Source organism: Gobio gobio, assembly GCF_949357685.1.
Source record: "Gobio gobio genome assembly, chromosome: 10".
NCBI classification, from domain to species: Eukaryota; Metazoa; Chordata; class Actinopteri; order Cypriniformes; family Gobionidae; genus Gobio; species Gobio gobio.
The window spans coordinates 57,105,868-57,118,968 of record NC_137116.1 but is presented as its reverse complement, the minus strand read 5'-3'; the positions used below and the strand labels follow the sequence as shown (position 1 = coordinate 57,118,968).

Below are 13,101 nucleotides of genomic sequence, written 5' to 3'. Positions count from 1 at the left end.
ATAATAGCATTAATGAGAAATTGAACAGGTGTCCCTAATAATCCTTTAGGTGAGTGTATATCATTAGCTTTAAGGGTTAGATCCAGCGGCGCAAAAAGTGTGTATGCGCTATATGCGGCGCATAGGGGCACAGCACCTTGGGGGCGCCAAAGCGATGGTATTATTATTTTTTTTTTCCTATATGTAGCTGCTGTTGTGCGTTTCTAAATAATTTCTGTATTTCCTTAATATTATATAACATTTTAGAGGACTAACAGGCTAGAGTAGGCGCCCTCATAAGATTCCATAATAGAATTTTGGATAATAATGTAAAATCGCGAGTAGGCCTGGCGCCTCGGGCCGGTGTTCATAAGTGTTCATATACACTTGGGCGGGCGTCTGATTGCGCATTGACACGTCTCTAACCCTGATCTAACCCTTTAATAATGTCTGTCTTCTGTAAGACCTGAAATGTTTAACAGATGCCGGAAGCAGATTCACGTTGGTCTTTTCTGAAATTAATTACCAAAAATTACAACATTGATTCAAATGTGGTCCATCAGGTCAATAATGTCAATGCGGAGAGGAGGGAGTGTTGGGTTTTTATTGGCCAAATCTGGTTTGATTCCATGAACTCTTTTCTCATGCACTTTGATCTTTTCTCTCTTGTCTATTGACTTCAGATTTATTTATTTTTAAAAATAAATTAATACTTTTATTCAGAAAGGATGCATTAAAATTATCAAAAGTGATGCTGTTCTTATGAACTTTCTATTCATCAAATAATCCTTAAGAAAAATATGGTTTCCATAAAACATACGACTGTTTTCATCATTGATACTAATAAGAAAAGCATATTAGAATGATTTCTGAAGGATCATTTCAGATTTATTTCATCACAAATTACATTTTAAAATATATAAAAATAAAAAAGTGTAATACATTACAACAATATTGCTATTTTTTATGTATTTTGATTAAATAAATGCAAAAATATTCTATATTTATGATGGATAGAATGTATTAAATTTAGTATAACTTGTTTAAGTATTTAAACACTTGCGCCACACTTAGTGTCTGAATGTCAATGCATTAGTTGGAAAAAATATCAAAGCAAGTGGCATTTAGTTTAAAGAAAAACACTCCACCGAAATGCATTGATATTTTGTTATATAATGCAATGACATTTAGACATTTTAGTTGTGTTGTGTCTCTTTCATAGTCAATCTACATTATTCTGCAGATCCGATATCAAACAGGTGTGTGTGTGTGTGTGTGTGTGTGTGTGTGTGTGTGTGTGTGCGCGTGGTTGTGCGTGTGTATTTGTGTTTGTGTGTGTGTTTGTGCATGTGTGTGTTTGTTCGTGTTTGTGCATGTTTGTGTGTGTGTGTGTGCGCGCGTTTGTGCGTGTGTATTTGTGTTTGTGTGTGTGTTTGTGCATGTGTGTGTTTGTTCGTGTTTGTGCATGTGTGTGTTTGTTCGTGTTTGTGCATGTTTGTGTGTGTGTGTTTGTGTCCGTGCGTGTTTGTGTGTGTGTGTTTGCTTTTGCGTGTGTGTTTGTGCGTGTGTGTGTTTGTGCATGTGTGTGTTTGATCGTCTTTGTGCATGTTTGTGTGTGTGTGTGTGTGTGTGTGTTTGTGTCCGTGCGTGTTTGTTTGTTTTTGTGTGTGTGTTTGCTTTTGCGCGTGTGTGTTTGTGTGTTTGTGTGTGTGTGTGTGTGTGTGTGTGTTTTGTGTCCGTGCGTGCCTGTGTGTTTGCTTTTGCACGTGTATGCGCGTGTGTGTTTGTTTGTGCTTGTGTGCTTATGTGCATGTGTGTGTGTGTGTGTGTGTTTGTGTGTGCGTGTGTGTCTGTGTTTGTGTATGTGTGCGTGCGTGTGTGTGTTTGTGCGTGTGCATGTGTGTGTTTGTGCGTGTAATTGTTTGTGCGTGTGTGTTTGTGCATGTGTGTGTTTGTTCGTGTTTGTGCATGTTTGGGTGTGTTTGTGTCTGTGCGTGCCTGTGTGTTTGCTTTTGCACGTGTGTGCGAGTGTGTGTTTGTGCGTGTGTACATGTGTTTACGTGTGTTTGTGTGTGTGTGTGCTTGTGTGCGTGTGTGTGTGTGTTTGTGCTTGTGTGTGTATGTGTGCGTCCGTGTGTGTGTGTGTGTGTGTGTGTGTGTGTGCGTGTGTGTGTGTGTGTGTGCGTGTGTGTGTGTGTGTGTGTGTGTGTGTGCATGTGTGTGCTTGTGTGTGTGTGTGTGCATCCAGTACTTGAAATGCTATCTTTGGTTGACAGAAATTAGTGTAATTATAAACACAATTTATCCTGTGAGGTCTTTTTAATAATAACAACCCAAATACACCAGTCACACAACCAGCGATGTTTCTGTGTGTAATGAGCTTCACGAATGAGTCTGTCAAACTATTGCAACCACTGTGGTGCTTTATGCCAATATTTTGTTTTTGTAACATAAAAAGAATGAAAAAAGAAATGTTCACTGAAACGCAACACACTTTGACAAGACGTTTGAGCCCACAAAGGAGTTTTTTACACAAAAGCCAAAGGAACGCATGTTTTTATGCTTTATTCATGTCAATCTTTGACGAGTTGCGTTAACATGAACCTCCAAGGACTAGTAGAGCAGAATGATTGTGCAAACTTTCATGGCAACACAATGCACAAAAATATCTAATGCAGCTCAGCCTCAAGGAATGCGAGTTATAAAATCGCATATTATCTCAGATGAAGATGATCATCTTAAAATAACTATATCATTTCTAAAGGCTATTTCACACCAGGAATGATCGCTATAGAGATATAACTATAACAATGTTGAGTGGACCATATCATTCTGTTTACTCAAGTTTTGTCAGCTGCACTATGTAACTTTTCCGTCCGCTTGAGGTCGCCTCTTCAAAACAAAGGCGTAGTTTGATGATGTCACGTTTGAGCGCAGACTCTTGGGACATGTGGTCTTCACCTCAGCCGGTGGGAAAGAATCGGGACAGGACTCGGGCAGAAATCATGTTGATGATGTGATTATTAACGTTACTGTAGTGAAGCAGAGCAGGACGAGTGTTGTGGAGCTGAGGAACCGCTGGAGCCATTGATCATAAGATCAACGCAACACACGCCTCGCGAGCAGCGGGACTTTTATTAGGAGAGGAAAGCGTTTCTGCAGAATAAAACCAGAAAGTGAGGGGAACGCGGATATGATGTCATCGACAGGCCACGCCCTCACACGTCCCGGTTCCTCGGGTAAAATAGCATCTCAACATTTACAAATATTTGGAAACATTTGGGATATTGAAAGTACTCAACTGAACAAAATATATAACACTGGCCTAGTGGATATTTTACTGAAAAAATTAGCTTGTAAAGCAGGATGGATTCTGATTGGCTGTCAATGTTTCGCTGTAACGTTATCGTTATATTTGAGGTGTGGACTCTCCTATTATTTAATATGTGATTTTTAGAACTATATCTTTATTGTTATCGTTATAAATATAACTATATCTACACACCAGCAGATGACATCGCTCTGTTTAAAGGGTAACTTCAGTGATTTAGCATTAGGCTTTGTATCAGTAGAAACCTGGTAGTATATTTGAATTATGGTACTTTCCCCCCTCATATCCCCCTGAGACGAGAGAATTATGCATTTTATTTCTGGAAAAAATCCTCCGATGACACAAATATCGTAATTTTGCGTCATCTGAGGATTTTTTGGCCATAGCCTAAAGACTACAGCCAGTAGTGGAGCTAGATCTGCATGTTCTCAATCCACTCACAGCAGAGGATTTCACTCACAGCATGTAAGACACAGACGGCCGCACGGACATTCATAACGGAGCGGTGCAGAGCAAAATGAGTGTTTCAACTTTTCAATGAATTCCTGTGAAAGTTTAGCTTCCATATGCGATCAGAAAACACACCAGACTGGACACACACTGAGAATGAGCCGCTCTTACCTCAGCTCAGCTCAGCTCTTCTCTCGTGATGAATGAAATGATGAAAGACACGTTCAGTTTTTAATTGTAGTGTTTATTCTCTAACTGAACGAAATTATTGTATTATTATGAAGATCAAAACGACGCTGGGGGCGGTGTATGGAAGAGAAGCAAGTGCATTCTGGGAGTTGTTGTCTTTCAACCACATGAGACAAAAATACATTTTCTGTCTTTTCTCGGTCTAGAAGGCACCAAATTCAAAAATAATTTCACATTTCTACTGCATAAATTACACAGTTTAAATACACATGCATCTTTCCAGCGCTGAAGTACTCCTTTAAGTGCTCGAGCTTGTAAAGCAGGATGGATTCTGATTGGCTGTCAATGTTTTTATCGTTCAAAAATTAGTTTTAGGGCGTTTTCACACCTACCTTGTTTGGTCCGGATTTTCAGACTTTTCAGTTTGGTCCGAATCAAAATTACAGGTGTGAAACCTCCCCTGACCACGGGCCAGACCAAACAGACGAAATTCGGTCCGATGAAAAGAGGTCGTCTCAGTCCGGATCAAACTGAACAAAGGTTCGGTTCGCTTCTAGAGTGAAAGCATTTTCTGTGTGGTTCAGACTTTCAGAGCATTTACAGGAAGTTCCTGTTTATGTTTAAATATTATAATGTTATTTTTAAATTCAATCTAGGCTACATTGATTATGAAAAGTGAAAATATGCGCAATCTGTTAGAAGACAGAAAGTCAGAAATAATTTTGAACGAAATTTTGTATGATTTTGCTTAGAAAGCCTTTCTTTAATGTGAATTTCGTTCTGTATAAATTGTATCTTAATTTTAATCAAAGTTTAATCAGATAATTGCCTGGATTTAATAAATAAGAAGCAAATAGTCTATAGCAGACAATAATGGCGGGAGCGATCACATGCTTTACACATGAAGCTGGAGCGTCTCAAATAAACCCAAACTCAGCAGATACTCGTCTCACAAACATGAGAAATATGTGAATATAAAGCTTGAAATGTCCACTTTTAAACGTAACGAATAAAAAATAGTCAAGCAATGCGACTGTTCAATAGTGGCAACGATATGCGTCCGTTCATTCACTCTTGTCAAAAACGCTGACGTCAGACGCACGTCCGTTTACAAACCAATCAATGTCCAGATGCCGCCCACAGAGATGAAGACGAGTGGACACAAGTGTGTCATGTTCAGTTCTTTAGTGCACTCGCATATTTGCAATGTGAAACCAAACCAAAACTAACCGAATGTATCAAAAGTATCAAAACATGAACTTCGGTTCGGACCTTGGTGCGACTTTCAGGTGTGAAAACGCCCTTAGAAGTGATTCCAAAGGTATTGTTTCACTGTGCCGTTATCGTGGACTCTGTTATTCCTTTATATTTAGAACTATTTTTAGAACTATATCTTTATCATAAACGTTAATTTGACTTTTTTTCTCGCAATTGCGAGTTATAAAGTGTAACATATTGTAAAAAATATATGGATGCAGTGTCTGTGTTTTCACTCATAGGATTCTGAAGAGCCGTCTCAAACCTGGCCGTCGCCATCTTGTCAGCGTCTCTCCCGGATAACAGACAGTGGGCAAAGAGGCGGGACGTGGGCGGAGCTGAGGTGACGACTAACAGCAGCAGACAAACGGCAATCCACCTGTCACTCAAAGTGGCCACGCCCTTAATTATGCAGAACTTTAAGGCTTTATTTAATGTAAACGAATGAGTTATAAAATAATTCCCCCCCTCACAGTCGTCATGAAGGGCAACATTAGCCGTAGAGCCCAAAAGCACAGTTTGTCCCAGACTGTAAACATGTGTTCTTCTGCTGTAAAGTTGGCCATTTTAACATGAGCTCAATGAGATTCTGCTCCTTCTGGAGTCTGTCTCTAGTGGCCAGTCCATGAACTGCAGTTTAACTCACTTCAGTATCAGCTTCAGGAGAAACTGCGGGAGGTTCGCTTTAGACCAATGATGTCACTAATGATGTCAGAAGCCTCGCTTCCGCCTGATTGGTTCAGGAAGCGGTGTCCAGGTAAACCCAGCCAATTTCGATTTACACACATTTGATAGCCCCGTTCATTTGAAGTCAACACGTTTATTACACAGTTATGTTATACAATCATTATATACCACCAGAAAATGCACATTATATTTACATAAATAGACAAGTCTATATGGAAATTGATATTTCCAAGCTATAACTGGTGCAAAATACAGTGTATCACAGATCACATCAGGTGATGCCTCTGCTTGTTTTACACTCACTGCATGAAAAGTGGGATTTTCGACCCCGTAAACGCCTGTAGACTCCCGGAAATCTCCCTAATTTTCGGCAGTTTTCGACAATTTAGAGGCAGCGAACGTCGCGTTCGTCTGTGCCACAAATTGTCGTAAACGAACCATGACGTAGGTGGAGAGCGTATTTATGTTGTAATAATTTGTTTTATATTAATGTTATTGTGATATGAAGTATTCATACCATCAAGGAATATATGGGAAAATTATACGGACCGTGCCGTTCATTCAAAGAAAGGGCTTCATTTATAAAACACAGCTGTTTATTCAAAGAAAGAGCTTTATTGTTAAACACACAACTATGTACAGTGCAGCAGTAATGTCTCGTAATGTAATGTAAAGTTCGTCGAGCTCCAGGCTGCGAGAGGGCGGTGGCCGCACAATCCATCCAGACACCCCGTCAACAATGCCGTCTTCCTCGTCAGACATGAGTTCAATGGTCGCGGACTTCCAAACGTCCACCTCATCCAGCACACTCTCGCTTCCAGCAACTGTAATACAATCCATAAAGACAATAAGCAACCTGAAAAATACTCACATTGACAAAAGACGGATCTAATATAATAAATCTTACCCTTGTTCTTCTTGATCGACTTCTTAAACTTCGCAGTTTCCGCCTGCGATGTAAGTTCAGGTTGTTTGTATCTGAAGCTCCGGCGTGTCGATTCATAATACGTCTTACAGGCAGCTGGAAAACAATTACATGAGCCTGGTATTAATAAAAACAGTCACGGTAAAATTAAACAAGGAATGAGAAAAACAGAAGTTATACTTACACACAATTTCGTCATGATCAGCGGTTAAATCTGGACTCGTGGAAATCGCTCCAAGCAGATAAGAGCTCACGGCTTCGTTATGAGGCGAGGATAGTCTGTGTAAACAAAATGTGCAGTTTTAAGCTCGGATCTATTAACGCGTCCATTTCCTTATACAGCTGAATAAAAGCATATTCTTTAAATCGTCACGTTACATTACCCATGCTGTGGTTCATAGCGCCTGCAGTTTGCCTCAGAGTTATGAAGACGAAGACAGCTGAAAATAAGTCGAAAAAGTTGTCCGCGTCCATGCAGAGGAGTTGAAGGGGAGCTGAAGGCGAAATGGCGTCCTGTCGTTGTTGATCACGAAAAAGCAAAGCAGCAAAAACACAAAGCAAAAAGAGTCCAAGGGTCCGTCCACACGTATACGTATACATTTTTTTATCGTATTGGCGTTTCGTCCACACGGATCCGGCGTTTTGGGAGACTGAAACCGCTATTTTTTTAAACCTAAAGTGGATCCATCTGAAAACGACACCCTTGCGGTTTCGTGTATACGGCCAATCCGTCTATTTTGTGAAACGATGATGTCATCACACCACGTCCTGCGCAGGGAAGACTTAAAGGGGATACAACTACAGCACTGGGCATGCGCACATCAATACTGCGCTGTTTAATTACTGTATTTGCATTATTATAAGGGTATGTTTAGGGTTGGGATAGGTGTATGTGTTAATAAAACACATCTGGTAAGTAGCAAATTTATTTATTGTTATTTTATTGTGAGATTTTACCTCACCTCCGACTGTTGCCGTACCCCTTCTAGCCACAACTCTTCTTCTCCGCTTTTAGTGTATTTCTGTGGCAGAATTACAGTGCCACACACTGGCCTGGCATGTATACTACATCGTCTTGAGCCGTTTTCATGCTCTCGTGTGTACGCTGATATATCTTGAAACGAGGAAAAAAAAAAAGATCGGATAGGGAAAGTTCTGGCTTCGTGTGGACATGGCCCAAAACACGTCTGTTTAAAGCTCGTCTTCAAGTTTTGTACGCGTCATGGCCATGACCTGTGTGTGTGTGTGTGTGTGTGTCTGTGTGTGTGTGTGTGTGTGTCTGCCTGCACAGATGTGTGTGTGTGTGTGTGTGTGTGTGTGTGTGTGTGTGTGTGTGTGTGTGTGTGTGTGTGTGTGTGAGAGAGAGAGAGAGAGATCAAGAGTCAGGAAATCAGTCCACAGAGGGACTTAATTTATCCCTATATTCTTCAACCTCATTGAGGTTTCAGACCACCAAGGAGCTCCAGAAAAACCTATTATATTTATTTTCACTTTATTTAAGTTAATGGGTGTGGCAAAAGTGCTTCAATTACATATAGGCATAACACCGTAACTTTTTATTTTGTGTGTATTTTTTTTTTTTTACATGGTTATTGCTAATGACATACAGAGTAATTAATCTACTCTGTTTGCCCGGACAAGTTGAATCTACTTAAAAAATTGGAGCAAACTGGTTGCCCTAAAAAAAATTTTTAGTAATGTGAACTAAAACGAGTACATTTAACTTAAAAATGTTTTAGTTTAAACAATTCAGAACCTAGATAAAACTCCCCCTGCTGCTACTCTGATTTGCATTTGTGTAGCTCACAGCATCTTCATTTACACGATAAAGCCTCCTCTAGAATTAAGGAGAGGGGGGGTCATGGGGGGACAACTGCCAAGCAAGGCCCACGTCAATTTCCGACAATTTACGGCAGTTTTCGGTGTTGCCTGCAAATTGCCGCGCACAGTCGTAAACCTGAAGTTTCACGGCAATCTACAGTGCCACATACTGACGAAAATCCCACTTTTCATGCAGTGACTCTTTGAGCACCAGGTGGTATTGTGAGCAAATGAAGCCTCGAGAAATTAACCCTTTTGTGAACCACTTGGCTGAAAAGATTCAATGCTTCATCTCGCCACCTCTAAAGTGCAGCATTTATTAAATCCAGAACGTGAACAGGAATACGATGAATGTAGACTTGGCTTGGCATAGAATTGACAAGAAACAGGAACTCACCAGCAATGGTACAGGGGATAATACTTGACAAACTGACATGAGGACTATATATACAGAGACTAGGAGAACACATGACTATGACAACCAATGAACAGCCAGAACTCAACCACATGACAAGACAAGGAACCAATGAGAACTATGGACACATGACTAGACCAACCAATGAGAACATTACTCATAGAGAAGGGAACCAGTCAGAACTAGACACATGAAACCAGGGAAGCACATGATCACATAAGGGCACGGAGGTCACATGACAAGAACCAGGAAACATGACTGAGGTAAAATTACAAAATAAAAGACATTAAAACATAAACGTGAACCAAATCCCAAAACAAAACATGACATAAAGTCTAAACTTGAAATTCTGGGAAAAATAAGCGAGTTTAAATCACAATTATGCCTTTTTAACTCACAATTGCGACAAAAAATAAAAAAAATTGAGATAAGTCGCAATTACGCATAAGTTAAGCGTATGTTTGCATGACATATGTACTTAATAAATCCTTGAGCCTTATCTATATATTTTATTTTTAATATATATAAATGTCAATTACATCTTAGTTTGTCAAGAGATTTAAAGCACCGTTTTCGTACGTGATCTAGTACAAGAACAAGCCTGTGATTGAATCTGGAAATAAAGTAAAAAGAGAATTAGTCCTCATAGCCATGTAATTTATAGCAAAACATCTGGCATTAATTTGATCTCAAATGGAATTTATTTAAATAAGTTATTACTCCACCATGTGCGTGACATCATTAACCAACATGGTTGAACGACAAATTCGCCATAGTAAGGTTTTGGGAAAACTATGGAAGCTTGTTTCCGCCACAGAATTAATAAATAAAAAGGTAATTGCAACTTTTTTATCTCACAATTCTGACTTGATCAATTCTGACTTTATATCTCACAATTCTGACTTTTTTCCAGAATTGCGTGATATAAAAACAGAATTGCGTAAAATAAAGTCAGAATTGTGAATTATAAAGTCGCAATTGCAAGCAATTCTGACTCAATTCTGACTTTATACATTCTGACTTTATATCACACAATTCTGACTTTATCAATTCTGACTTTATATCTTGCAATTCTGACTTTATCAATTCTGACTTTATATCTCACAATTCTGACTTTATATCACGCAATTCTGACTTTATATCACGCAATTCTGACTTTATATCACACAATTCTGACTTTATCAATTATGATCTCACAATGGCGCGTTTATAGGATTATATTAGATGTAAACTCACAACTGTGAGATGAAAAAGTCGCAATTATCTTCTAAAATGTTTATTCTATGGCGGAAACACGGTTGTGATTAGCTAGTTGATTTCTTCAATGATGTATTGTGCTATGGCGGTTCAGCGATGTTGTACGGGAAACACACCCATGTTTAGCTATTCTAATGCTGTGTTCACACCGAACGTGAATAGAGCGTCAAATTCGTGTCTAGTTGGACCCATGAACATTTTGAACCCATTTGCGCATCCACAGCGAATTGGACGTGCTTATAAATCGAGCCTATGAAGCGAAATAGACGCGGAGCTGTGCCTGGATTACAGCTCGCTCTCACTCCTGTATGTATATTTTAGGCTACAATAAAACTAAATATGTCATAAAACAACACTCTGCCTCTTTTCATTTTCATAAAAAAAAATATTAAACATTAATAGCCACACAAATGTGGTTCACCTGGATTATCTTCACTGCATGTATATTTACAACAAACGAAATATAAACACAACCATGCCTCTTTTCGTTTGCATTTAAAAACAAATATTAAACACATTAACATGTGGTTCAGACAAAAGTGTGCATATGGTATATGATTATCACGGTAATAAAATTAAATATGACATAAAACACAACCCAGTCTCTTTTTGTTAAAGGGTTAGTTCACCCAAAAATGAAAATTCTGTCATTAATCACTTACCCTCATGTCGTTCGACACCCGTCAGACCTCCGTTCATCTTTGGAACAGAAATGAAGATATTTTAGTTGAAATCTGATGGCTCTGAAAGGCCTCCATTGGCACAATGGCACGGTTCACTATCAAGACCCTTAAAAGGCACTAAAGACGTGGTTACAAAGTCCATCTCACAACAGTGGTTCTAAAATAACTTTATGAATCGGCGATAATAGTTTTTGTGCGCAAAAAAACCCTAAATAACGACTTACATAGTGATGACGATTTCAAAACATCATGAAGCTTCGAAGCGTTATAAATCAGCGAGTCGATTCAGCAGTTTGAATCGCCAAATTTCAGCAGTTTGGCGGTTTGATACGCGATCCGAATCATGATTCGGCTCACTGATTCATAACGCTTCGAAGCTTCATGATGCCGTATTTTGAAATCGTCATCACTATGTAAGTCGTTATTTAGGGTTTTTTTGCGCACAAAAACTATTATCGCCGATTCATAAAGTTATTTTAGAACCACTGTAGTGAGATGGACTTTGTAACGACGTCTTTAGTGCCTTTTAAGGGTCTTGAGAGTGAACCGTGCCATTGTGCCAAAGGAGGCCTTTCAGAGCCATCAGATTTACACTAAAATATCTTCATTTCTGTTCCGAAGATGAACGGAGGTCTCACGGGTGTCGAACGACATGAGGGTAAGTAATTAATGACAGAATTTTCATTTTTGGGTGAACTAACCCTTTAAATGTCAGTTTATGCGTGATCAATAATAGCCATTATAAAAGTATATTTTTTGTTACACAATAACAGTAGTATTTTTAAATTATGCGGGGTTTCTCATCCGCTGTTGCTATTCTTTACATCTAACATTTTTAAAAAACTATATCCTTATCGTTATTGTTATAGTTATCTTCCTTAGTGCCCGTGGCTGTGCTCGTGATCGTGGTCATGCACAACCTCGTCGACCTTCATGATGCTTAAACAAGGGTACTCATCCAAGAAGAGGTTATAGGTGGCGATCAGTTCCTTCCAGTAGCTCTTTTTACCGTAAACCAGCACGAACGCGCTGACCGTGGTGTAGATGCTGGCGAAGAGAATGGTCAGTGCGAGTGTGTTCTGCCTCAACAGCACCACCGTCATCTGTGTGTAGATGTCCACGATCACAAAGCAAATGTACACGATCACCAGACTCAGGGTCATCTTTATGACCCGCATCTGCGTGCCTAACTTGGGCCCATGGGCGCCGTTGGAGCTGGCCTTCATGTCCATAAGATGTTTCGCCAGGTGGTATGAGATCGAAATGCTGCATTTGACCATTATGATGCCCGGAATGATGTCAGAGATGATGACGTAGTAGAAGACGTAGGCGAGTCCGGCCGTATCGGTGGGCATGATGGACCCGCAATCGCCTATTTCGTTTCTGGTGCCGTTGTAATGAGTGAGAACGCTCAGCAAGGGAACGCAATTGGCGAAGCCGCTCACGACGATCACTGCCAGGGCGGTGTGGACATGCTTGACGATGGCCTCCTGGATGCGGGTGTAGCAGTGGACGGGCTCCATCACCAGCTTTGTGCCATAGTAGAAGGTCAGGAACGCCGTGCTCCAGAATATGATGAGCTTCACACTGAAGATGAGCACCAGCAGGATGGCCTCCGTCAAGCTGATTCGGCACACAGTGTCGATAATATCCATCGTCTGCCATAAGTAAGTGAGAACCTGCTGGGAGATGCTGGCCAGGGCGATGGCCGTGATGATGAAGTCGGCAGGGTTGAGCTTGTGCTTCTTCCGGTAGCTTCTGTGGGTGACCAGAAGCAGGTACATGTTGAAGAAGATGGTGAGAATTGCCAAGAAGCCGGTCAGCAGCCAAGCCGCGAGTTTGTCCACAGACGATAGCATGATCTGATCGATGGTCTCAACATAGGAAAGAAAAGGAGATATCTTTAAAATATCTTCAATGCGATTAAATGAGATGTTTCTCCTAAAAAAGACCACTTGCGACATCTGTGGCATTGTGCACATTTTAGAGTGGCCAGCCTAAAGCCAAAGATGTTAATCAGTGATTGTATATCGAGACCAGGGACACATTTGGGTGCGTTTCGTTTTGTGATTTCAATGGAACGAATACAGTCTCCGCAACCATAGAT

General features: G+C 40.1%; 1 protein-coding gene across 1 annotated transcript; it reads right to left on the bottom strand.

Moving 5' to 3' along the window:
• Positions 1-11,872: 11,872 nt before the first annotated feature.
• tas2r202 (taste receptor, type 2, member 202) lies at positions 11,873-12,853 on the bottom strand (the record flags this gene model as incomplete). Its single annotated transcript, XM_079826432.1, has 1 exon — positions 11,873-12,853. One exon carries the CDS (start codon positions 12,851-12,853, stop codon positions 11,873-11,875), a length of 981 nt encoding a protein of 326 aa, XP_079682558.1.
• Positions 12,854-13,101: the final 248 nt, after the last annotated feature.